This window comes from Lipotes vexillifer, unplaced genomic scaffold, assembly GCF_000442215.2.
Source record: "Lipotes vexillifer unplaced genomic scaffold, Lipotes_vexillifer_v1.1 scaffold490, whole genome shotgun sequence".
Lineage (NCBI taxonomy): Eukaryota > Metazoa > Chordata > Mammalia > Artiodactyla > Lipotidae > Lipotes > Lipotes vexillifer.
The window spans coordinates 1040763-1068338 of record NW_006796397.1 but is presented as its reverse complement, the minus strand read 5'-3'; the positions used below and the strand labels follow the sequence as shown (position 1 = coordinate 1068338).

Here is a 27576-nt window from a genome sequence, read left to right as displayed (position 1 = left end):
ACATAAACAGAGGCCAGAGAGTTTACATTAGCTTTCCCAAAGTCATACATCTGGTAAATGGAGAGTGAGGATTTGAATTCACGTTGGATTCCAGGGCCTGTATTGGAAAGGCAGGTCGGGTCTAGATTGTGGTAGATCTTGAAAGGAAGTCTAAGACTGTATTAAGAAGACAGCGAGAAGGGTTTTGAACAGAGGAGCAATAAGATCAGAACTACACTTTGGAAAACTAGTCTAGTAATGGAGAAGAGAAAGTGAGGGTGGAGGCACCAGAGGTCTGTGGGGAGACCGTTTAGGAAGCTGTTGCCACGACTAGTTATGCTTAGGTGAGCTTTGCTCTCAGACACATTAAGGTGTGTCTTGAGATGACAGGACAAGTGGAAATGCCCAGAAGCTAGCTGGAGGTGAGAGGCAGAAGTGGTAATCAGAGGCAGAGATCTGGGAGTGGCTACAGAAAGGCTGCAGGCAAAGCCCTGAAAGTAAATGAGGTCACTAGTGGCTGGGCTGAGAAGGAAGGGGGCCAGAGGAGTGAGGATTAAGCTTGGAGATTTGGCATTTTCAGAGGGAAGGAGAAAGGCAGGACGTTTTGAAGACAGGAGGAATAGTCAGAGAGGTGCAGCTCAGAGCAACGACTTGTAACAAACTGGCTGATAAGACAACTTAACAACAGACATGAGAACTCCTCTTATGGGATGGAAGTGTGTTGAGAAAAACTGTGATAAGCTGCCAGGGTGACAGGGGTGAGAGCAAGGAAGTAGATAGCGGGAGAATGTTAAACTACCCGGTGCTGGAAGTGAGGAATTTGAGATTAGGGCTGTGGTGGAGCAGAGAAAAGACCAGAGGGCTGGGGAGAGGGAAGGATGGGTGTGGGGAGGGGTGAGGGCGAGGGGTGATAAGGAAGGTAGAGGGGATGGCCAAATCCCTTCGTAGACCGGCTGAAGGGCTGTTACAAAATTAGGGCCCTAAAGTGGCTTTCATGAATGCTCTGTATCTCTCCAAACCTTCGTTAAAATCTGAAATGCACCGAAGCCTGGTGTGTGCACTGGGGGAAATCAAGGAAAGGGCAGATTGCCTTTCAGGTGTAGAACAGGGATCAAACAGGGGGAACAGTGAGTATGAGTGGAAGACATTCTATAGAAACAGAGGTTCAGAGCCAGTGGCCTGAATCCATAACCATACCTGAAATTTGTGAACTTTGGGAAGGACACTGGACTTCCAAAGGGCATGGAATGGGGGAATAGCCAATTTCATCTCAATCTTGAGACATTCAGACTCCAGCTTACACCTGTGGTACAACCTTACGGTGGAAGACATGCCCTTCAATAGTTATTCCTTCTGAATGAACTAAATATGCTGGTGGATTTTAGAGAGTGAACATGGGCGAGGAGAGCCCTCAGTGAACTGGTTTGGAGATTTAGTAGGATGCAGGGAGAACACGGATCTTAAGGCAGCATTACATAGACAGCTCACATCAGCTGTAGCAGGGCAGGCTGCCCAGCTGTGAGTCATTAGTTTAAATTGTCTGCTGGAGAACATCTCTGGGACTTTTCTGGTCCATTTGCTCATGAGTAATTGTTTCCTAGAAAACTTTTCTAGCCCCCAAATGTTCTTCCGGAGCTAGAAGGTTAGGACCTAACAGATAAGGCTGCTGCAAGCAAGGGGTCAGAGGCTTCAGAGACCTGTTCTTGTTGCCTGTCCTGCAGTCACTGTGAGGGTTTGTCAGGAAGGGAGCTAGGGAGGGAGACCGCTTCTGTGCAGAAAAGAACGGAAGCTGAGGAACTTGGCTAAGGGACCACGGCAGGGCTCTGCACTTTCCCCCACAGACACTGATAAGACTTTTCCTCTTAGTAATTTGTGTAAGTAACAGACCCAGGGTGTATGCATGTTTGTGTACACCTGCATCCCTGAGCAACTGAGGAAATTTTGGCTGACACTGGGAGAAACATATGATAATCAAATAAAATTTCTGAAAGCACCTTGCTTATACCCTGTCAAAAAGTCAACGATTTTTAAGATGTGATTCAATAAAATGAAATGATGGCTTTCTTCCAGTTATTTCATAATAGTTATTCTACCAGGCTCTCCCAGCTTGCCCAAAGAAATTAGAAACAAAAGGAGTGAAGAAAATACTAGCTTTCTCAATTCTCTGGTTTTTTACAGTAATCACCAGATATGCTGAAAGATTGTATGAAGTTTGTGAGTGTACTTGGCCTTTATGGATTTTGTGTTTCTTAGCTACAATTGCTCGTGAACATCAGTTATGGAGAGGTGCTGCCCAATGGTTGAAGAGGATGGTGTATATAGTGTGACAGATTATAATTTTTACAGGCACCTCAACACTATCTCCGGCTCTACATATGCTTCTTACAATATGACATGGACACTCCTCCCATTGAAAGGTGGGGGTCCGTGTCCCCTCTCCTCTGCCCTTGAACTGGACAAGATTTACATCTATTTCAACCAATGGCAGAAGTGATATCATAAAGTGTGAGGCAGTGTACTTTCTGGCTGTTGGAATAGTCGCCTCGGAACTCTAAGCTATCATCTAAGATCTCTGACTACCCTGAAGCTGACATCATGTGAGGAAGCCCAGGCCGTATGGAGAGGCCCATCTGAGGTTCCAGCCAACAGCCAGAATCAAATGCCAGACGTGGGAGTGAAGATGTCTCCAGAAGATTCTAGCTTCCAGTCACTGAGTCTTCCCAACTAAGGTCCCAGACATCATGGAGCAGAGATAAGCTGCCTTTGCTCTGCCCTTTCCAAATTCCCTATCTGCAGAATCTGGGAGTGTAATAAAATAATTGTTTCTTCCTATTAAGTTTTGGGGTGGTTTGTTACAAGGCAATAGTAATTGGTACAGATATGAAACCAGGAGCCCTATGTGGTCCCCGAGTCCTCCTGAGATAGAGATCTGGGAGTGGCTACTTTGTGGAAGAGTTAGAGCTTCTTGGAATACTATTTGAAAACCTCTGGACTAACCAAGGGCTCCAAATTCTGTATTTCTAAGAAACCTGGAATTTAATAGCTTTATCAAGAAAGAGAATTATCTTGCTCAGTGTTATGAGCTGAATTGTGTCCCCCCCAAAAATGAAGTCCTAACCCCCAGTACCAGTGAATGTGAACTTATTTGGAAATAAGGTCTTTGCAGATTATCAACTTAAGATGACAGCATCAGGGTGGGCTCTGATCCAATATTCTGTGTCCTTATAAAAAGGGGAAGTTTGGACACAGAGATAACACACACAGAGATAACGCCATATGAAGATGAAGGTAGAGATTGGGTGATGCATCTATCAGCCAAGGATTACCAAAGATTGCCAACAAACCATAGATTTATGGAACAGATTCTCCCTCACAGCCCTCAGAAGGAAGCAACCCTGCTTTCACTTTGATCTAGAACTGTGAGACAATAATTTTGTTTGTTTAAGCCACCCAGTATGTGGTAGTTTGTCACGGCAGCTCTGGGAAAATAATACATTCGAGAACCAGTTTGAACAGGAATGATAGCCCTTTATAGCTCCAGGGTCCTCAGTTAATGCAAGTTAGGCCTCTTGATTCATTCAGCAATATCAAGGTCCATCTCATAGAAGTCACAATGGGAAGCACTTTAGAAAAATACAAAGATAAATTAAGTCTTGGTTTCCACAATCATTGGAACACCAACTCTGGAAGGAGAGATATGATAAGTCCTGAAATAACCATAGTACAAGTGATAAGTGCCCTAGATAATGAGGCATGTAGAAAGTGTTAAGAGAAATTCTAAATAAGCCTTAAAATTCTTTTAAAAAGTCTCAGTGATCTTAGTATAAGTAGAGCCAAACTTAGATTTGGATGGACGGAGTTGAAGGTAGAAGGGGCATTTCTATGAATGTCTAACATTCAGTGGGTCCCTGGCTAATCAATTAAAGTACATAGGTAAAGTATAACTCCTTTATTGTCAGGTCTATTTAAAGCATTTATAGAGTCTTAGATACATTTTTGTATAATGATTGTTTCCTCCTGGTACACATAAAAAAAAAATGTGTATGAGTCTAAACATTTTAAAACAACCTAGAATGCAACTTCTGTCTTACAAGCATTTACTACAAGGTTTTAGAGTCAATGGGATTTAATTCAGGAATATTATAACATATTTATTAGAAATTCTTTTTTTTTAGTTTTTATTGGAGTGTAGTTGATTTACAATGTTGTGTTAGTTTCAAGTGTACAGCAAAGTGACTCAGTTATACATATACCTATAACCACTCTTTTTTTTAGATTCTCTTCCCATATAGGTCATTACAGAGTACTGAGTTGAGTTCCCTGTGCTGTACAGTAGGTTCTTATTAGTTATCTATTTTATATATAACAGTGCGTATATGTCAATCCCAATCTCCTAATTTATCCCTTCCTCCATCTATCCCCTGATGCAAGTTCTTGATCAGATTTATAATTAAAGCTCTCAATAGTCACTAGTAGTTTCTTTTTAAAAAAAGTATTTTTATTTGTTTTATTATATCAGTTTCTGAGTTAGGAAAAGTTATTTGAAAATAATGGTCTAGTTAGTTTTCCATACTTGAGATTTGATTGTTTTCACATTGTTGTTAGAACTGAAGGGCAACAAATCAGCCTGAAGTTTAGAAAGTGCACCGAGCATCCTTTATCAGGAGGTTCCCTGTTGACTCACACCTCTACTCCCATACTACCCCACAACAAACAAAAGCCTTATGTAATATACATCAGGTATTTAATCCCTCTGACATTTTTCATATTTCCCATTTGAAACCAATTCAGTTTCTTTAAGAGGTTATCTGGACTTAAAATATTTCTGTAGCTAAATGTTTAGACTGAGTAGTTTTGATTGAAGCTGAATCTCTAGTTTTCAAGTTCACAAGCAGAAACTCATTTTAAACACTTCCTCACTTCTTGTAATAACCTAGAATGGAAAATAATCTTAAAATTATATATATGGATTACTTTCCTGTACGCATGAAGCTAACACTACATTGTAAATCAACTATACTTCAATTAAAAAAAAAACCAAAGGGGAAAAACTAAAGTTAGGGCAGTCAACATCCTGTCTTTGTTTCTGGATGCATAAAACAACTAAACCTGTTAGCATGCTGATACTGTTAAGGCTTAGAATGTGACTCCCAAGAAAATATGCAAGTTGCATCACCAGAGGCTAGAACCTGGGGAGAATTAAGAAAAAAACCTGAATAAATGATAAGTCCTGAATAAAGTCTTCCTTACCATTCTAACAAGAAACAGATTAGTTTTTTCTTTAACACCACTTAGAGGTCATTAATGTACATGGCCTCAGGTTTTTGTTGAGATTTGGCTACATCATAAAGTATTTTTCATAAAGCAATTTAAATCATTAAGAAATATAATTTATACATACAACTCAATGGGCATAAATCGAACACATCAACTATTTCATAAACTTGTGGACATTTATTTCTCAAACTTACAATGATTGTAGCTTCACATTTTGCATTGATTTTATTTATTCTTGGACTGAATCAGCCTGAGATGTTGAAAGCTATTCAAATGTTACTTAGAGTATGATTTTAACAAAATTATTCCACATAATCTATGTGAAATTAAAACAGAATCCCAAGAACCTTGTAATTCAGATTGAAGAAATGTGATTTTTTCCTATACCAAAATCTCTCCTGAATAGTTGATTTTTTTTTTTCTTAGAAGAACTATGGAGGAGATATAAAATGCAAAACTTGCATGTTGCCTCTTTGTGTCACTTTCCCAAGATCTGTGTTACATGAAACTAATAAGAATGGAACTAAGTACTTTTTTAAAGTACTTTCAACCTGAGTTGAAATAAAATTAATTCCACAACAAGGACCTACAGTATAGCACAGGGAATTATATTCAATATCTTGTAATAACCTATAACATAAAAGAATCTGAAAAAGAATATATCTGTATATATTTATATCTGTATATCTGAATCACTTTGCTATATACCTGAAACTATCACAACATTGTATATTAACTATTCTTCAATTAAAAAAATTAATTCCTTAAGTGTTTAAAAAAATAAAGTCCATCTTCTAATTGTTCCCGAACTTTACAAAAGAAGAATCCCTGAATCAAAATAATCAGAATGGTCATTTCCGTTCAGATGTTTGGTAGTAAAATCTTTGCCTAATGTTGTGTTTTTTATGCAAAATCTCCAAACTCTGAAAACACTTCATCACTTATGGTACGCCTGATCACATAAATGTTTACTCGTACCTTGCTTTGTTCAAAAATGTTTAAATATGAAATCTAAAGTATAGCCTGTATTCAAAGATTTACACACAAAAATAATGTAGCTTATGAAGAGCTTCTCACTTTTTCCTACTTGGATATTTAGGATGACATCCAAATGTACATTCAGAAATATGCAGGCCTTATGCTATGGCTATTTAAGTATCCCACTGAGTCTAACATTGGCTTTAGTGACTACTCTCTTCATATACATCTCCATCCAAATCAAAGTGCTTATCTTATATCTTGCTAGCCAACAATAATGAATAACTGAATCAATCTAGTTAATTTCAGTGTTTATCTCAATATTCTGTACAAATGAAAGGACTGGAAGATGGGGCAGTGGAAGGTGGCAGTGGACAAGAGATTTTTCTTATGTGCAAATTACACTGAAATCACCAGATGTCTCTAATCTGCTGCCCATCTCAGTTCTTGTCTCCAAAGTTTCTCCAGAGCTCTCACATACTCCCTTCTAAGTTTCTGATACACACATTCGCGAGGCCTCTCTCACCACACTCACAATCTTTCCTCATCTCAACAGTTCTTCTCCAAAGGATTATCAGTAAAATAACTGAGTCATAAATAACTACAGAAAAATATGTAAAGTGACAATTTAGCTTCGAAATTTACCGGTCACAATTTTCTTATGCATAAGTGGTACATAAAGTTTTCTTATAAAGGGCTTCCTTAAGCCTGGGGTGTATGTGTTTAACTAGGGGAGGCCTTCTGGTTGTACAGAACCATTCTGATTTCTTTAATGACAATCATTACCATAAAAGTATTTACTGAAAGCTGGGCTGGACAGCCATTGTACAATCTGATCTGGCAAATGCACAGAAACTGCCCTCCAGATTACACAGTAAGGCACTAATTACCCAAATGAAACTCCAGGGGCACCTTGGGGAGATGCAGTACAGAGAATTAAGGAAGGAAATAATTAGTCACAATTGCAGAAACTAGCTAAATACAAAGTGAAAGAATGCATGCAGCCTATTTCCTGCAGAGTACAGGAAGCCTTAATAACAGAATATGCAAAAATACAAGAGAAACCCAAAAGAGAAACATGATTTCTACAAATGAATAAGAAAGGGACCAAACTCAATTTTAAATTACAAAAATGACTTTATTTTCTGTTCCTATGTACTACATAGCCAAATAACCTTAAGACATTGTATCACGAGTTTACACTATGACAAATCAACTTTCAAGCATTTTCTTGACAGTCTTAGAGGTTTTGCCAGCATTTGACACAATCTGAACACATAAAGCGAGAGAAAACAAGCAGCAGAAGGAAAACTAAGTGACCACGTAAGGCATTGAGTTTCAACCCGAGTAAAAATATTCATTAAATAGGCGGAATCGTATGGGAGAGGGAATGGTATTCAGCAGAAAGCAAATTTATTCCACATCCAAAACCATGCATAGGGACTGTTATTTAACATGGCCGAGAAATCAAGTTGTTATCCCCTTCTAAATAAAAAAAATTCCTTGGGGTGGGACGAGACCCTCTTCCCTCTCCCCCAAAGGAATTCAAGGTTGTTACCTTTATCAGTGAAAGGCTCTGGGAAGATGGAGTAAGAGTGGACAGCTTGTTTGGAAGGATGGTATGTAATTGTATTAGAAGCATGTCACTGAGGCCTAAATCTGAAAAATCAATGGCACGTCTGGTCGAGACTGTCCAGGCTTTCTTACAATGTATCTGAATAGACAAGAAAAAAAGTGAGAAAAACCTTACCGACCCTTGAGGCATTCCCCTAATAACTGTGCTGTTTTGCTATGGAACCCCATGTACCCTGAGTTCTTGAGATCCTACCAAAAATGTGAATCGCTTGAACGGCATTATCACATTCAGGATTTATAGGAGAATGTAAACTGAATCTTAATTTAGTCTCTAAACACAAATGGAAATTGTTTTGAGGTTTCTCTTATCGATTCACTACTACATATTGCTGACAGTTTTCATAAAGATGGATCATGAGTGTTCACTGTTTTAGTAAATATATCATTACTACTGATCAGGTATTTGGTATGAAATTAGATTAGAGAGTAAAATACTCCTTAAAAAATGGACTTTTCTTAGAATTAGGAACATAAACAACAGCAAAACCCTTGGGGGAAATGATAGCAAGAGATGTAAAGATTTTTTTCTTCTCTTTCTTATAACAGAAATCATAAGATAGCATATTGCAGAAATGTGGACTTTCCTCATCCCAAGTAACCCAGGGAAGATTCCAGGTTGCTTAAGCCCCTCTCTATAAAGATGGCTTCAGAGGCAGATATGGAGGCACCTCTAAATCACCAAAGTATTCACAGCAGGCTTATGTCCCAAGCCTTCCTGAAAAAGCAGTGCCTGCACACAGGATGCCATGGAAATTGTTAGAACTCATTACAATAGCTACATTGGAAACCTAAGAGAAAGGTGGGTGAATGAACAATCAGAAAATTTACCAGTGTAAATAACAGGTTTCACTGTATCAAGAACATTTATATTAAAAGTGTTGTATTAAAAACAAAACAAAGTGAAAACCCAACATATAACTAGTTTTCTGAGATGTGGTCTTCTTAGGTGAGTTCCACTGGGATATACTTAGATGCTCTGTTTCAACCAGACCATCCCCAGACAACTGTCTGTTCTACACCTAACCATTAAAACTGACCAAAAAGCATACTCACTATGTGTGTCCAATAGCCATAGGATTTAAGAGTACATATGATGCTTTTATATTTACATAAGCTGTTTCTCATGAGTCTTACAGAAGTTGGAGAAATAGAGCTAGTTGTTCCTTTTTAGCAAGAGCACTTGTAAAAATACGAAAAGGATTGGGTTAATACCCCTTTTAACACTGAGTTGATTCATTAAAGAACTTTAGAAAAGTCAGCAGTTCATTTACCTGAGTTTCCCAGTTAAAGGCTAAAGAGTAATTTAATGCTTTTCACTTAAGAATGTGAACAAAAATATACAATATTAGAAAGGGTCAGGGTCAGAAAATTTAGACTCAAGATGAAGTTTGAACATTTTGAATTTTTATAAAATGTAACAGAAACATCTATGAATTTTCCTTCCTAGTTAAACCATAATGTCATAGAACTATACTGATTTACTGGATGTTATTTAGAACTTAGGTTAGGGGTCAGCCTGTGAAATCATTAAGAAAGCGAATCAAATTCTTTTGGCATTTTGAGCAAATTGTCACAAAGACTAATTATTAGTTACTTCAGTTATGAACACATATGAGATTATGAGTTAACACCAGATAAAGATTTCAGCATAAATATGATTTTTAACCTGAATAGGTCCCTTTTAAGGGTGATACAGAAAACAACTATAAATTTTATCCAGAAAAATAGTGCACCTAGTGTTTTACCAGTAGTTATCAAGGCTCACCTTGCAACAGGGGTATTCTTGTCATGCTCAGCCATGGACAACCCTCCAGGTTTGTTTGTTTGTTTGTTTAAAACAGGTAGCGCTATGTTTCTAAATATAACACATTGTTCATAATCAGGATCCTAACAACATTCTAGAATTGAATATTTTATCCTACAAGACATATAACCATGGTACTATTTTAAACATTTTGTTTCAATTCCAGGGCGAAATAAACCAGCTATACAAAATCACCATTGTAATACTTAAACACAGAGCAGAGACAGCAAAGCATTTTGGTCTACATGATTCAATTATTAAACAAATGAAAAGCATCTCTTCCCCAAATCCTTTACCCCACGAAGTATCATAACATTTAAAACACAGTTGAGGTACATATATCTGCTGAGTAGCTCCCATAGCTGTGTTCCATGTATGACTCAAAGTAGCATTAAACAAAGTCACCAGGATCAAGGGGTAAATTTTAAAAGCAGCATCTTGAAACCCCAAACCTTCTTTCTATTTTTCTTCGTTAAGTCACAAAACGTCCTTAGGTCAGACTAGGGTTCCGAAAACAGTGTGAATTTGGAGCATAAAACAAAATTCCCATGATAGGTAGCACTGGTCCTGGATTGAGGGCACAAATAGTGCTTTCATTTTCCTGTTCTATACAGCTTAATAGTCAGTGAAAACTTTTGCCCAAGACCCATACTATGTTGGATGTTTAAGTACAGAGATAAATAAAGCTTGGCTAACCACCAGGCAAAAATTATTTCTATCTACTTAGCAATTTATTCACACTTAAAAAAAAAAAAAAAAAAGGAACAGAACCATTTTAGATGAGATACTTTTTTTTAAGCCAAAGAGAGCAGACTTTCTGTGCTTGCGTCACTAGCATTTGCAGCAAGGACAGGCTTGAGGGAGATAGATTTATATATGTACATATACGTGGATTATTTCGTGTTAACAGGCAGAATTTGAATAGAGATCACCACTTCCACACCCAGAGGAACCAGTGTGCCTGCCTGGAGTGCATCAGCTCTTTAGCAGAGGGCTTTAGTAGCACATTTTTTTTTTTCTTCCATCGGATGTATTCACATATCAAGATATCAAAGATGATTAAGTTACTAAAAAACAGGCTTCTGATTCTGATTTTTAAATTTAATTACCTATTTTAATTAAAATAAATGAGCATTTCTAAGGTTGTTCACCAGTACTACATACAATATTGATATTAAATGGGAGGAACCTCTGTATTTCCTTTTCAATGATATTTTTTAAATGTTGGTAAAAATGTAAATCAGTTAAATTATAAATGACCAATTCAAGCAAGCTGACCATGGGAGATTATTGTCTTTACTCACTTACAAAATCCTTGCCTAAGGATAAATAACTGCCAGGTGTGTGAAAGAATAGTATTTAGGGTTCTGTTGGAGGCAAGGGGAAATTTCGAAAATAATAGTCTATGACAATGCCCTTATGTGAGTTTACACTCCAGAGAAGTGTTTTCTATAGAATGAAATACTTGGCCAATGGAGAAGGCAGCTGTAATTAAAATAACTAGCACAGATTCCTTGGTACACATACAACGAAAACAAAAACAAGGACCCTGTACAGGTGTAAACAAGCTAAAAATGACCTTGGCAAAATATCTTCATCGATTTACAAAACACCAAAAGCATGCAACTTAAAAGTTCCCTTCCCTTCACAAGAATGAGCTAAGAAACCAAAACAAACAAAACAGCCAAAACAAAAAAAAAACAGACGGAACCATCTGTTTCTGTCAGTAGGAAACAGTAATAGATACATTAGGTTCCAGGACAAATAAAACGTTAAAATATTAATATTGAAAAAATACAATTAACTTTTTATTAAAAATACATACTCCTTACTCAGTCTTTGTGTACATTTTGTTGTGTGTGAAAAAGAAAAAAATAATAAAATAGGAAAGGCATTAAGACTACCTAATTATTTATACTGTATTTGGTAGAAGCATGTCTCAGTCAAACTTTAAACAAAAATAAGTTATTCTGTTTTCATTTGCTCCCGGACATCAGAAGGCAGGGTTTCAAACAGAGCATCTTCTACAACTAAACCAGCTCGCTTCAGAGCCCGACAGTCGCCCAGTTCGGGAGGGAGAATTTCAAAGTGATTGCCTTTGACATCTAAATAGGAGAGAAATAGTAAATTTCCAATTTTTGGTGAAAGTACTGATAGGCTGTTTTTCCCAATCTTCAGAGTTTTGAGTTTCTTACAGAAATAGAGTTCATCTGGAAGGCTCTCCACTTTGTTACAAGTGATGGAAAAATACTGTAAACTTTGTAGAACTCCGATCTCAGGCGGGATAAATCTAATGTCATTGTAGGACAAGTCCAGGTATCGGATCTTGTTGCATAGGAAGAGGTGGGAAGGCAGCACCTCTATTTTATTGTGACTAAAGAAGAGGCGCTCCAGGCTGGTGAGTTTCTTTATATGCTCTGGGATGTAAGTGATGCTGTTATGCCACAGTTTTAGCACTGTCAGCTTTCTCAAGTGCTGGAAGCTAACGATCTCTTCTATAGATTTCAGGTTATTTTCCTTGAGGTCCAATTCCTGGAGGCTAAGCAGGCTGAACACGGCATGAGGAATGCGCTCCAGGTCACAGTGGACCAGCTCTAGCTCTGTCAGATTGGTCATCTTTTTCAGATTGTTAAGCATCACCAGCTTGGTGCCATCGTTGTGTATGCACATCTTCTGGAGATGGCTGGCAACATCGACCACTGCCTGTGGGATTTTGGAAACATTGCTTTTGATAGAGAGAATTTTAAGGCTTTTGAGATCCCGCAGAGACTCAAGGGTGATATTTTTGGAAATATCGTGACTTAGGGAGCCAACCAGGTAGAGCTCCTCCAGGTTCCGGAGGCCATACATCCAGGGGGGCAGCTCCCTCAAATCATCAAACTTGACGCTCAAGACCTTGAGGTTCTCCTTCAGGAAGGAGAGCGCTGCGCTGTGGATTTTGACTGAGCACTGGTGCAGAGAGAGCTCCTGGAGATTGTCTAGCTGTGCAATGGTGGCTGGTATCATGACATTCTTAATGATTTCAAGTTTTAGAGACTGCAACTCTGTGATTTCAAAAACAGTGTCTGGAAGGCCAGAGAGCATGATGAGAGGCAATTCCAGGCGGTTATGGGCATTCGTCTGCAGCTTCTGCCTCAGTTTATCCGGAGTCCACTCATTGTTTAAATTCAGCTGCTTTAATTTGTTTTCACTCACTTCAGATAGGAAGACTGCAAATCTCTTGGAATACAGAGGGTCGTACTGATCTATCATATGAAGCATAAAAGCAAAGTCATTTTTCACGTCTGGGATATCATCAATTCCAGTTTCCTGCCGGACGTACTCAAAAGAGTACTCCCTCAGAGAACGGTAGAACAGCCAGTATAAGGTATAAAGGCACGTCAATCCGTAGATACTTACAAAGCACAGGTAGCAAAAGGAGAGTTTCGAGAACAAGTGTGCCATGGTGTGATTGCAAGAAAAGTTTTTATATCCAGTCATGTCCTGAATGTCAACATTGCAGTCCACTGTAAATTGGACCTTGGAAACCAGGGCGCTATTATATGCGATGATGATTAGGAATTTTATAACCTTAAGTACAGTCTGACGAACATACATAGCATACAGGATATCACCTTCTTCTACGTGCAGCCTGAACTTCTTCACCTTCTCAAACAAAGCCTTCGCTTGCTCACCCTCCTTCTTATCTAGAGCCCCTGCAGTGGACTTGTCAACCACGAACTTCTCAGGGATTGACTTTAAAGACTGAGACTTGACCAGGCCGCCTTCTGGACCGGACGGGGTGGTGTTGGACCTGCTCACGTTGCTCTTCCTGTTGTCCTTTTCTTCTGAGTCCTCCCCAGACACTTCAGATAAAGCCCGTGTGGTCCAGGGAGAGTCAAAACACTTCCCCAGGATTGAGATGAAATGTTCTATTTTGGAGCTGGAACCAGGGAATTTGAACCAGAAGTTGCTACAGAGCATGAAGACCAGGGTATGGATGAGGACAAGGTAAGGGAAATACTTGGCGTACCAGTGGAGCGCTCGCTCATAGCACATCTGGTTAATGAAGCTGTACTGCTGAAGGTCCAAATCTGTCTTCAGTCCTTTCATTTCCACAGTGACTGGGTTAGTGGGAGATGGTTTTGGGGGAGGCAGTGGGGTGGTACTGGCCACTGCTTGAGAGACATTCGAAACGGAAGACTGGTTCTGAGAAGCCTGCACTCTTTTTGGAAGGCAGATTATCTTGTCTTGCATGACCTGAAACAAAGAAATAATATTTTCAAATTATATTACCCAAAGAGCTTTCATAATGTCATTAGTGCGAAGAAAGCAGCAATACCATCCAATAAATGTCCATTTCCTTTGCCTGGAGAATACAATGTTCAATTCCAGCACCGAGATTTTTATCCTTAGCCCACATGTGGGAAAAATGAATTGCATCGATATATCTTTGTTCACCATGTCTAACTCAGGACACAAAACGCAGCAGTTTTGTTAGGACACGGAACGATTCACAACAAAATAAATATTTAAAGAACATTCACGTATTTAAAAAAATTTGCATCTCTTCTCTCACTGAAGCCTGGGAGAATCAGTCATTGGTCTGGGAAATACATCCTCTTATGAGACTCAGTCTTGAATTGGATGGCTCCCAAGATTGATATTAGTTTCTGTATGAGAAGCATTAAAAGGAGGAAATACGGGAGAAATTCCCGTCTTTATTGTTTCCTCTTTTCTTTCTATGCATATCTTAGACAGGCATAGATGAACGACGTGAATGGCTTTAATAAAATGGGAATTTACTAAGCTTTTGTAAAAACTATTTCTTCAGAGAGAGATGAAAAAATACAGGAATGTTCGATAGTAAAATATTTATGTCTAAACTTGCTGCTTTTCACACAAAATATTACATCAACTTCTATCCCTCTACCAATGCTTCAATTTGTTGAAAAGAATATTAAGCCCTAAGAATGTCCAGCAGTCTCACAAGATTGCAGTTTGGGTAAGAGAGAACACATTCTTTCTGAAGATGAGGTAGGATGAGGCAAAATACTCCTTGAATCAACCTGGAGGAATCATCCCCAGGAAGAAGTACATGTAAGTGGAACCATCTGGACAATAAGCAAACAGTTCAGAGAAAGAAGAATAACCAAGAAATTGACGCTAATAACATGGAATTAATAATGCAGGGGAAGTCTATGTGTACCTTATTAGGTCAAATGGCTGAAAATCCATAGTGTATAATGATTTTGCAACAGCAAAGCTCTTTATGTTGAATCTAGAAGTAGGAACTGACTCTATTACAAAGTAGACTGCTATGGCATGAGAATATGACCATAACCTGGTGACATGGGAGATATAGCCGCATAGAGAGAAGTATTTACAAGCTTTGACAATGCAGTGGAGCACCCAACCCTTAGTTGAGTGTCTGATGCATAGGGGACCACCAGTATTTGCTGAGAAAGTGAATGAATCTAGAACTGACACTAGTCCTTCCAATTCAGAGTTGCATAGGTCTGGGTGTAGACCACACGTCTCCTAGGGATGAAGACAAAGATGGTGATTATAGTGATGACAGCAACAAACTTTCTGTTGTATTTAATATGCAATCCTGTTCCAATAATGTCATGGGTATTAATTATTTTAATTGTCACCTTAACCTGATAAGGCAGGCATTCCTTTTATCTCAGTTTCACAGATGAGGAGACCAAGCCACAGAAAGGTTAAGTAACTTGCTTAATGTTATCAAGCCCAGGCCACCTGGACCCAGAGCCCACATTCTTATTTTATTTTATTGAATTTCTAGGATTAAACCCAAAAGATCTCCATTTGACTTTATCCTAAGTAACAAATTACCTTATACAAATTATACATATTTTAGGGGAAAAGCTGATCTCTCCCCATATCCTATGCAGATAACAATGAAAGAATGAGGTTAGGGGAAGAGAGGAAGTTTCATTTATAAAGAATTTATAAAGGCTCCAGCCTAAAAGATATAGCAGGGGGCTACTACTTACTATGTAAATCGAAAGAAGGCAGGGAAGAAAAACAAATGTAATTGCATTCAGAGGGTTCAGTGGCTACAGAGCTGTGAGAATGTTTGAGAATGCCTTCAAACATTTTAATCACTTACCTGATGTTAAACATGCCCACGTTTGTGGGCATATATGTCTACCTATAATTATACCCATAAAGTATTGCCAATCCATATGTCAAATATTAGAAAACTTAATTATTTTTCCTTTAAGTTTAAAATAAACATAAAGCTTTCATTTTAATCTCATCTCAATGGGGCATCCTTTATATTTCTTGGAGGTCAAGCACTCTACCTTGGAAACCTCTGGAACAGAAAATAGTAGGAGAAAGCCTTGACAGATGCCAGACTATCCTGAAGAAATATCAAAGAGAAAAAGTAAGAAAGTCAGTGTTTGGGGCCATATTCTAGATGTTTTCTCATTCGTGGTCTCAGTTAATGCCCCCAATAATCTGTGAAGTAGGCATAAGGTAGGGGCTAGAGACCAGCATGGAAAGAAATGCTTCCCCAGCACCTTCTCCAAGAGTGACACCTTTGAGCTAGTATGTTAATATGACATTGTTAATGCTGTGATGAAAATAGAGACGAGCTAGAAGGTAAAAAGGCAGGCACCTTCTGGAGGTGCTAAGTCCCTGCCAAGCAACCAGGCGGCCCCATTACTGCCCCCTGCCCAGCCCTTCTCCAGGCTTGCTCCTCATGGGGGAAGACGATAAACCTCTGGAGCTTGGCTGCTGCAGAGGGTTTCAGGTTATGCCCTGCACCAGGGTGCCCAGATGAGGGGCAAGTGTGGGCTGAAATCCTGCTTGTGCCCCCCTCGGTCAGCTGTTCACCCTCATGGGATGTCTTTATATTCTGCACAAAGGTACCTGACTGGCTAGCATCTGCCATGCTAGAGAGGTAGGTCATTTTCTCCCCATTCTACAGAAGAACCCAACTAAAGTTCAGAGAAGTTCAATCACTTGCCCACGTTCACGTAGCTAGGAAACAGCAGAGCAGACTAGTATATTTCCAGCATTCCAGATAGTCTCCGCATTCCTCCGAGTTTCTGCTACGATGGCTTTAAGAGAACAGCCCAACGTAGGAGGGGAACACGTAGACAATCTCCAGAAGTTCCTCTCCGCCTTCTGATGTCATATTTATTTCTTTCAATCTTCACAAAGATGTACTTTTTAAAATGTGCCTATTTAAATCCCAGGAAGGTAAAGACAGTGCTCTATTTTCCAGAAGCTGTTAACTACTCAGAAATGAGCACAGAGTAGAAAAAGATGCTGGAATTTAGTCACCACGAACAATTGCTGCTCATGCTGCCAAGAGAACACATCCTAAGAAGACTCCAGCAGAAACACAGCTCATAGTTGAAGTCCCAAAGAATGTGATGGCAGGTTGTATATCCAGGACTACGAAAAGGAAGAGGGCAGGTTACGGACTCCAACAGTAAAGAGTGTGATGACTTAAACAGTGAAATAGCCACAGGAGAGAGGAAGGAAGTTATCTTCCATGGTTAATGGAAACTCTGCAACACTGAGAAGAATTGGGAGAAGCATCAATATTTTCAAAGGTATAGTAAAAAAGAGAAAGAAGATAGAAAAAAATAAGGCAGATAGGTTTCTTTTAATAAAAGAAAAGGGTAAAGGGTGTTTCTGTGGGATATTTGTAAATAGCAGCTTGTAAGAACTTGAAAGTTTCTGTTTCACCTTTTCTGCTCTTTTGAGAAGCTTGTCTAATTAAACCTATACCTCACTTCTTTTTACCTTTACCCAGAAATTTAAAGATTAAAGTACAAAACAAGCCTTAAGGAAAGGCTGCAAAACAAACTGCAAAGGCATAATGGTAGGGTTCCAGGCTGCCGGTGCAGGGCTAAGGGAGAGTGCTTCGGGTAAGACCAGGGAGAAAGCCACCGCCCACATCCCATCCTACAAACCATCGAGGCTCAGACCATCACCACCAGCTCATACACACACATGTCATTATGACGAGGAATCCCATCCTTTTCTTCTAGGGACAGCCCTCAGACTGCCTTTGGACGAAAAAGCATTGAGACTAGAGCTACACAGAGTCTTTATATAGGGGGTCGGCGAGAAAGAGGGGAAAGAAATGAGGGTAGGGGGAAGAGAAAAAAATTTAAAAAGCAAGATGAACAAGAGAATCTGATCCACAATATAGCAAGGTGAGAACGTTACTCTCCTAAAAGCAGATACGAGAATAATTCTTTAAAAAAAAAAATTTTTTTTTTTGATGTGGACCATTTTTAAAGTCTTTATTGAATTTGTTACAATATTGCTTCTGTTTTATGTTTTGGTTTTTTGGCCACTGAGGCATGTGGGATCTTAGCTCCCCAACCAGGTGTCAAACCCACAGCCCCTGCATTGGAAGGTGAAGTCTTAACCACTGAACCACCAGGCAAGTCCTCCATGAGAATAATTCTTGAACGACATCATCTACTTTAAAGAAAATATCTCAGTTAGTTTGGGAATGAGGAAGATAGGGATATAGAAGGAGGTGAGTCACTGAGGGCAAAGGTCAGGTGAAGCCAGGCAACAGAGATGCTAACCCCCACCCCGCGCTGTATTGGGATGAACAAGCTTGGAGGTAGGAGGAGTGAGTCAGCAGAGCAGAGAGGGGCTAGAATCAAAGCAAATAGCTCAAGCAACATGGTAGGAGGCTGGAGTGTACATTCATTATTTCTATTTTGAGATGTAAATACCTTTCACTCTTCCCTAAACCTTTGGTAAAATCAGCTAAAGGCAGACACACACCCCTATTATGAATGAATTTTGTGGAAATCACAGCAAAAAAAGGACTAAATTTCATGCTTGGATCAAAACTGAACAGACAAGGAGAGTTTGCCTGGGATGCTAAAAATCTATAAACTGTTTCCATGGAAGCAGGAACTGGGACCATGAGAACCTAATTCTTCTAGGAGTCCATCAGAACTTAGGCCATGGACTGGAATTTGATCCAATATCCTCTAGGTCCTACGGAGCAGCTGACATCCAGTAACATAAGTATATAAAATGCTCCTCAAGACTTTACAGTGTAAGTTCCTAGAGGAATAAAAAATATACATGTAAAATTGTTCCATGTCTGTCATAATATCTAGGTAATATCTCTGGAAAAGAAACACAAGGGTTGCAGTGATTGGAGAAATGGGCTCACTAAAGTTGGATTCATGAATTCCCATTTGCAAATTATTTTGAGATAACACCACAGCTGTTTTTGAAAAAAAATTCTAAGGTCAATGAAATAAACTGAATTTCTTGCTTTTACTTTCTACAGGGGGATGTCTTTCAAGAGAAATGAAGTAAAATTCAAACTTCTTTAAAAAAGGAAGCAACCCATCCAAACTATGCCCTGAAATGCTGCTCAGATCTAGGAAAAGAAATCAAATATTTAAAATTGTAATTATCACATTTATACTAGCAAAGAGATGCATTTTTAAGTAGAGTATGTACACTCTTGATCGCATATTGAAATACCTTGCATGGTCAATGTAAACTTAGGGCCTTTTAATAGTAATCTTCACAGTTTTAAATCATTAATGTTCGCCTGCATCTTTGATTGTTCATCTTTGATGATGGTTATTTGATTCTCAGTCCCCTTGTTAGAATCATAACACCCATTATTATAATGTAAAACTAAGATCTACTGCATTTAGGCAGTTTCCAGAAAAGGACTGCAGTGAGAAGCAGCAGGGAACAGTGGTAACATGTTGAAACAGCTTCACATTTGCATGAATGAGACACCAAAGGGCTGAGGTTCAAACCAAGCCAAACCAAACCAAACCACTTAGCTTCAGAGAAACTGCTTGATATAACAAAAATAGAGCAACATAAATAAGGGCCAGCTTATCTATTACATGAGGGAGACATAAATGACATCGATGGCAGTGGCGTAGGATGTGTAGAACACAAGTGCTGAGTAGTTCTGCGTGTGCCTCAGGAAAAGTCAACCATTGTGGAGGCTCTGCTGTACTGTCAGATATGTTAGAGATACCAAGAGCAATGCGCCCTTCCAGGTCAAGCACAGGAGAAAGACAACTCAATCAGTCATGAGTGTTGCAAGTGCTCCAATTCATGCTCGTCTTTCACAATGAATTTTATAATCAACTTTATAGTCTAGATCCAGAAAAAAAAAAAAAAGAAAAAAACCTTGGTGGTATTTTTATTGGGATTACATTACATTTATAAATTAATTTAAGAAGCACTGACATCTTTATGGTGTTGATTCTTCCTCTCCATGGTGTGTGTTTCCACTTGTTCAATCTAATTTTCTGTCTCCCAAGAGTGTTTCATAGCATTCCCCAAATAGATTTTGGACATTTATTGTTAAGTTATGCTTAAACATTTTATTTTTTGCTATTATAAATCTTTTTTAAAAAACACATATTTAGCACAGAAGGGACCATCCTCCCTTCACCTTTCCTACTCCCTTGCCATTCCTTAGGAAGCCCTGATAAGCTTGGTGCCTGCTCTTCTGGATCTATATCTGTGCATTTACAGAAACATGACATATAAACACATGGGATCTTCCTACATGAGTTGTTCTTGCACCTTGAGTTTTTCACTTTCATAGTATGTCTTGGAGACCTTAACACATCGACACGTAGGGATCTACTTCATTCTAAGGGCCACATTATTACATGGTGTGGATGTGCTATAATTTATTAAAAACATTCCAACGACGATGTGCATTTAGGCAATTTTTAACTTAAAAACAGTGCCAGTCTCAAAAAAGTACATGCTGCCTGATTTTACATGGCATTCTGCAAATCAGGCCAGAGAACAGATCAGTGGTTGCCAGAGGTTCACTGCAAAGGTTCAGAACCAGGGAATTCCTTGGGGTGTTGAGATTCTTTTGTATCCTGCGTGGTGTTACAAGAATTTATGCATGTTTTAAAATTTAAATAGATACCTTGTTTTGATAAAGAGTGCATTTTAGAAATGCTGTCTAATATTAACAGAGCTCCACCGGCTTTTTCCTGTTTTTTAAATATCCTTCTTTAATCTCTATTTTGCACTTTTGTCTGTGATTTTGTTTTATTTTTTAGGTGTCTGTTTTATGTATTTTTTAAAAAATCTAAACTAATCACCTCTTTCTCTTACAACTGAATTTAATCTATTACATTATTTTGCTAACCTCACTCATATTGGGATATTTATTGATATTTGGATTTATTTCCATAATTTTATTTTTATTTTATTTTATTTTTTTAACATGTTCATTGGAGTATAATTGCTTTACCATGGTGTGCTGTACAACAAAGTGAATCAGCTATACATATACATATATCCCCATATCCCCTCCCTCTTGTGCCTCCCTCTCCATATTTTTATTTTTATATATACCATTTCTTCCTCCTTCCTTCCTGCTTTCTGTTGCATTGATAACATCTTCCACATCTCCTATTTTCCATCCTGCTTCAGCTGGTTGGGAAGGTGAAGACTAAATTTCTGTAATAAAAGTTATCTATAATTTCACAAAATGTATACACTTAAAGCTTTTCAGAATCCCTACCTCCCCTTCTAAGCATGTTTTAACTACCCGCTGAACTATCCCGTTTTGTTGTTCCCAGAGTTTGCTTTAGCTTTCCTTTGAAACACACAATTAAAAAAAAATAATCTATAGTTGACTGTGATTATTTACATATTTATCATGTGCTCACCAATTTTCTTAGATCCTTTATCTTGCCCCTGGGTTCCTTTTCCTTTTGGTTAAAGTATCTCCCTTAATAATTCTCTAGGGTAGCTTTGAAGATTTTACCTTTAACACCAGGTCTTCTATAGTTTCACTTTAATTTTAAGTGTATGTAGATGAACACTGCTTGGTATCTGTAGCTAAGGACTTGACTTTCTTCACTTTTGGAAAACTTTAGCAAAATCTCCTTAAATAATTGCTTCAAAACTTGCTCCATCATTTCGTCCATTTTCTTCTGCAATTCCTATTAGATGTATGTTAGAGACTCTCAACTGATCTTCCACGGGTGTGTGTTTGTGCTTTTTAATCCCTGTCTCTCTCTGTGCTGGCCTCTGGGTAACTCAGAACTCTTATCTAATTCATTACTTCTTTCTACAACTGAGTACAGTGTCATTATTCTACCTATTGATATTTTAAAGTTCAGTGGCTATTTTATTTCCATGATTTCTAAATTTTTTATATCCATTTGATCTTATGTCATACCTACCTACTTTTTAACGTTATTTCTTTGACCACTTTAAATCTATTTTTTCTGCTTTTTATTTTTATTTTTTTGAACTTTTTTTTTTTTTTTTTGGTACACGGGCCTCTCACTGCTGTGGCCTCTCCCATTGCGGAGCACAGGCTCCGGATGCGGAGGCTCAGCGGCCATGGCTCACGGGCCCAGCCGCTCCGTGGCATGTGGGATCTTCCCGGACCGGGGCACGAACCCGTGTCCCCTGCATCGGCAGGCAGGCTCTCAACCACTGCGCCACCAGGGAAGCCCTTTTCTGAACTTTTTAAAGTAAATGTATTTATTTTAACTTCACTGCTTGTTTTAAAACTTAGTTTCATCTCAAGTGGAGGGAATCAATATTCCAACTGTCAGTTTTGCTGACTTTCTTAGCATAATTTTCTTCATGCGTTCTGGGTAGTAGGCTTGTTCTGAGATTGTTTTCTCTTGCGCACTCTTTTGTGGTTTCCTGCACCCAGCTCCCCAGCCCACCATTAGGGCTGTCATGGTGTTTTGATGTTCTACTGTGATGTCAGGATCTCACAGTTCCAGTCAGGGAGACATGGGCAGGCTGACTCAGTTCCTGGTTGGGAGGCACCCCAGATGCACGGTTTCCTCTGAAGTACCAGCTCCAGCAGCCAGTTAATTGCCATTCTTTTTAGCTTCCTTTTGGGAGTGAGGACCTTTGGCTACAAACAGTGACCAGGCTCCAGTCTCTTATCTTGCTTGGTGCATTTTTAGTTCCTTTACTGGCAGGAGCTGAGCTCCTGGCCGCTACTGCCTGCATTTGGATGACAGCCCAGCTGTTGCTTCAGCCCCACTCAGTATTCCATTTGTGTTCCACAGAAGTGTTTATCTTGTTTTTGAGTCCATGTATGCATTTTTTGGTACCTCCTTTTATATTTTATCATGGCTATACACGTTGAACACAGGGAGTGTTTTCAAGCATAACTCTTGCTTTACTATCTTTTCATAAGAGAGAGACAGTGTGCTGTAATATAAAATTAGTCTCAAGACTACCATTATGAAGAAGCAACATTGCTTGGGTAGTGCCAAACAAGGTAAACCTGCAATGTCAAATTCCTCTCCCCACAAGAAAAGGCTGGATTTCTTTATACATCTCCCCCTAACAGCATATGAGAGTACCTATTTTCCTACAACCTCAACAATTAAGTACAATATTTTTTCTGTGAACTATAACCCCAAAATTATTTCTCTGGTTTAGACTTTAAATCTTAATTATGACTATATTATCACTGAAAGAAGTGAGAAGACTTGCTGCATATGGTAAAACAGCAGGCATCATTCCAATATGTTAATGTGTGACCCAGGGGTATTCTTTAGATTGTGATCTGTTCGTTTAAAAGATGGTGCTTTAACTTGGTTATGGCAAGTTGGATACAGACATGTAAACTGGAGCCACAAAGTGGCAGGTGGGCCAACAGGAAGGTGATTATCTTTTACCCTCCCTCCACTCCATAGATTCAAATACAACTGGTTCCAAAGGGTTGCACCCTGAAGCTGATTGTCCAGATTTGTCCCCAGTCTGACAGAACAAAACAAGCTATCTCTGCTGATCTAAGAGTGACCTAGCAAGAAAGAGATCCCAAAGACCTATTCCCCAGGGCTTGCTCAGAGAGATACTAAGGACAGACTATCCATATAGTCTAAAACTATAAGGACAGTTTATAACTTACTGAATATCTACTTTATGCTAACCATTATAGGAAAATCAAGGAGGCATAACTAATGTTCTAAAACTTATTGAATATCTACTTTATTGAATATCTACTAAAACTTATTGAATATCTACTTTATGCTAACCATTATAGGAAAATCAAGGAGGCATAACTAAAAGCACTTACAGTCTTGTTGGAGAGACATAAATAGCCACATGAAAAGTCAAACAACGGTGCACACAAGGCTGTATATATACCATGTGAATGATGTGGTAAATGAAATAAAAGCTAAGGCTTGCAGTGAGCAGAGAAGGATTCATGCAGTAGGAGCAACTTCATTTGGGCCTCGAAGCTGCTGGACTTGGATAGGTTTTGCGGGGAGGGTAAGGTCAGAACCTTGTGGGTTCCAGAGACAGGAGGCAAAGGGCTGCATCTGGGAAAAACAAGGAATAAGATTAAAAAGATGGGACCGCCCTGGCGGTCCAGTGGTTAGGATTCCGAGCTTCCACTGCAGGGGGTGCAGGTTCGACCCTTGGAAGGGGAACTAGGATCCTGCATACCGCACAGCGTGGCCAAAAAAAAAATTTTTTTAATAAATAAATAAAAAATAAAAAGATGGACTGTTGCTCTTCCTTTCTGAGGTAGACCCATTTCTCCTGGGAAAAGAGATGGAGATACAAGGGAAGGGAATTAACTTTCATGTCACTAAGTTATCAGTTAAGGCACAACTAACTAATTATGTTCTCTCAGAAATAAGATGCTAGAAGACAAAGCATCTATCCTCAAGAGATGTGAGATTTACCTTCATCAGTGATAGGATTCACTCTGAGAATGCAGAATCTGTTTTAAGGCTAACCACTGAAAATATTTTAAGTACCAAAAAATCTTGTTGAGAAAGAAGGAACTGAAAAGGCAGGGAAGATGGTTTTAAAAGGGTGAAGATTTAAGTGATTTCATTCTCAGCAAATGTCTTATTCAAAAGGCTTGCTATTCTCCAAGTCCAATACCTGTGTATTTGGGGGCAATCACCACTGGAGCACAAAAACAGACATCCATGATCACCACACACACTGCATCACTCTCACTAACACAAACGAGTCCTTGCCTTCGGGGAAATGGAAAAGCATAACTGCAAGGGTGTGGCATCATTTCCTGCCTGCTGTGCACATGGTATCGTCCTTCTTTAATGACAATGTTTAAAACTCATGTGTTGGTCAGGAAATAACACCCTGTGTATGGAGGAAGTTTAGACCCAGAGAGTAAAGAGAGAAAGAGAGCGAGCAGTCTAAAGATAATTGACAAACTTTCAGATGTTTATTAATAAACACAAGGGCTGAGTAAAAAGTCTGTTTTTATTGGTTGCTCATTTCCTCAGTAGCAACAGGAAAAGGAGAAGCACAAGATCATACCCTGGCACCTCTGGGGCATGAAGGCAATGTCCTGGGGAAAAAATCGAAAGGGTTGGAGGGATGAGCTGATTAAAACTTAGATTGTTGAATTAACGAGTTCTCTTGGCGATAAGGTATAACAATAGTACACTTGCTATAGGATTCATCTGTACATGATTAAAAACCAGACATCAAGCAAATCTTCTCTAGTGAAGCATTCATCAGAAATTTCTCTGCTTGAGGAACATAAAATGCCACCAGTCTGGTGGAAGAATTAAACACTGAAAAAGTTAAAGCATAATTACCTGAGTCATTACTATACATTAATAGAACAAAAGTATACAGTTAACTGGAGCAGTTTTTAAGTACTGATTTTCCCTCTATCGTAGTACCTGTGGAAACATAGTGTAATTGTCTATTATCATTTTACCTCCCAGACCAATAAGCTCTCTAAAGGCAAGCTCCAACCTTGTTGACATTGCCTGGCACAAAGTAAGTATGTACTAAATATGAGGTGAATAAACAAACACTGTGCCCCCTCCCCAAAGGAAAAGAAACCACAACAATGGCAAGTACACACATGTAAAAAATCAGATGCCAGTGAACATCTGGAAAAATTTGCCTTAGCTACCTTCCTCTGAGATGAAACAGCTCACTTCACACAACCTCCAAATTGCCAAGTGATGTCAGCCTAGTGATTCCTAAAGCTGGAGCTAAGTGCTGACTCACTGAAGGTACACAAAGAGAGTGCCAGATTTGGGAGGCACTACCTATTCATCTCATTTCCAAGTAAAAGAAGAAACCATCACATCTACTTTAGGATCCTGTATGCATTTTGATACCTCTCTTAATGAAGGCAATTCTCCTACCACTATGAATATACATACACTGACTTTTCGAGGGTAAGGATGACTATACATACTATGAATGTTAATTTTTTTTAAACCCTTGGTTAGCCTGAGACTTTCCAGCCATCAAGGATGCTTTCATTTCCTGTAGCTTGTATTTTAGTTGTATCTATGATATGTTTTCTTTCCCTTTCTTTTGAGGAAAGCTTCTCCAGGACACAAAAAAAGAAAAGAAAAATGAGGGAGTGGATGAGATTCAAAACTGTTTTCATTTTGCTTCATGGCATTTTTCCATAAGCCAAGTAGACTAATGAATTATTTAATCCATGGCAATTTTTTTTTTTTTTTTTTGCGGTACGCAGGCCTCTCACTGTTGTGGCCTCTCTGGTTGCGGAGCACAGGCTCCAGACGCGCAGGCTCAGGGGCCATGGCTTATGGGCCAGGCCGCTCCGCGGAATGTGGGATCTTCCTGGACCGGGGCACGAACCCGTGTCCCCTGCATCGGCAGGCGGACTCTCAACCACTGTGCCACCAGGGAAGCCCGATCCATGGCAATTTAAGATCTAAGTGGATCCATGGCAATTTAAGATCTAAGCATCCATTTCAAAGTCAAACCATGCGAGAAAATTCAGTGCATATACAAAAACTATGGATAAACATTAGGAACATATTGTTAGTGATTCATAACCAAGACAATTTGTTTCTGGTGCTTAAAATTTTGAAATATTTATAACTATGCTCTTGAAATAATGAAGAAAAAGCTCTGAAGCAACCCCCAGGGACTGAAACCATAGTTCTGTACTCAACTGACTTATCTCTGGACACCCTGCAGTTCACTGATAAATATGTGAGCAGTAGTAAGATAAAAGAAATTGGGAGAGTCCCAGAGAAACATAAATCCTCTGGACTATCCACACCAATGTACAAACAGCACAAAGATACAGAATTCTAACACTGGAATCATACAAATAAACAAAAAAGTATTAAAAGAATCTTTAAAAAAAAAAGAATTTATTTTAGAAATTTTCTATAGTAATCAAAGAATAATTTGCTCCAGTACTCGGCAAGTGAATGATGTCAACTGCCAGGCTGTGGTAGCTGTACCTTGTTATGACAAGAAGACTTGCAGGTAAGGTAAGAGTCATGACAATTTGTCATTTAGGTGTGGTGGATGGTAGGAGAATTTTTTTCCCAGCCATTATGCTGTTTGGAAGTTAAGCTATTCTGGACTGCAGAAATACCATTAATTTGGTTCCACACGTTCCAAGCGAATAGATCTTTTACCATATAAGGTGAATTTCAGTTATGGATTTTTTCTTTTTTCTGACTCATCTAGATGGCTGATTTCTGGGCAGGACTCAAGACTCTTCTTTGTTCCTCCTTACTTCTTTCTAGAAGGAGGGCTAGTAGAGATGGCAACATTAAAGGAATAGTATGAAACCTTGATGCTCATAAGGGGTTAAGGCTCTGAGTTCAAGCAGGGGATCTCTTGGAATTAGTTTGTTTGGAGTCTCTTTTTAGAGCTTCTCTTAGGAGCCATCACTTTGAAGTCTCTCTTCTTCCTTGAAGTTGATGCGATAGGGTGGGTCTGGAGCTGCCTCTCTCTTGGAAGTGGATTATACCCTTGGAGGGCCAGGGGAGGATAGCTCACATAAGCTTTCCTCTTGGCTTTAGGGAGAATCAATAGTCAATTTCCTCCTCCCCACCCCTTCCTCACCCTGTCTCTTCCTTGCCCAGGCTCCCCTTTTCTTCATCTGGGCAAACAGAGATTAAAGTACAGGGAAA

At 39.0% G+C, this 27576-nt stretch overlaps 1 protein-coding gene across 1 annotated transcript in view; it reads right to left on the bottom strand.

Moving 5' to 3' along the window:
* Positions 1-11453: 11453 nt before the first annotated feature.
* LRRC8C (leucine rich repeat containing 8 VRAC subunit C) overlaps positions 11454-27576 on the bottom strand; it is an 89956-nt gene continuing 73833 nt past the window's right edge. The window contains exon 3 of the mRNA XM_007468515.1: positions 11454-13912. Coding sequence (XP_007468577.1) covers positions 11639-13912 — 2274 coding nt within the window. The 3' untranslated portion in view covers positions 11454-11638. The remainder of the gene's footprint in view (positions 13913-27576) is intronic.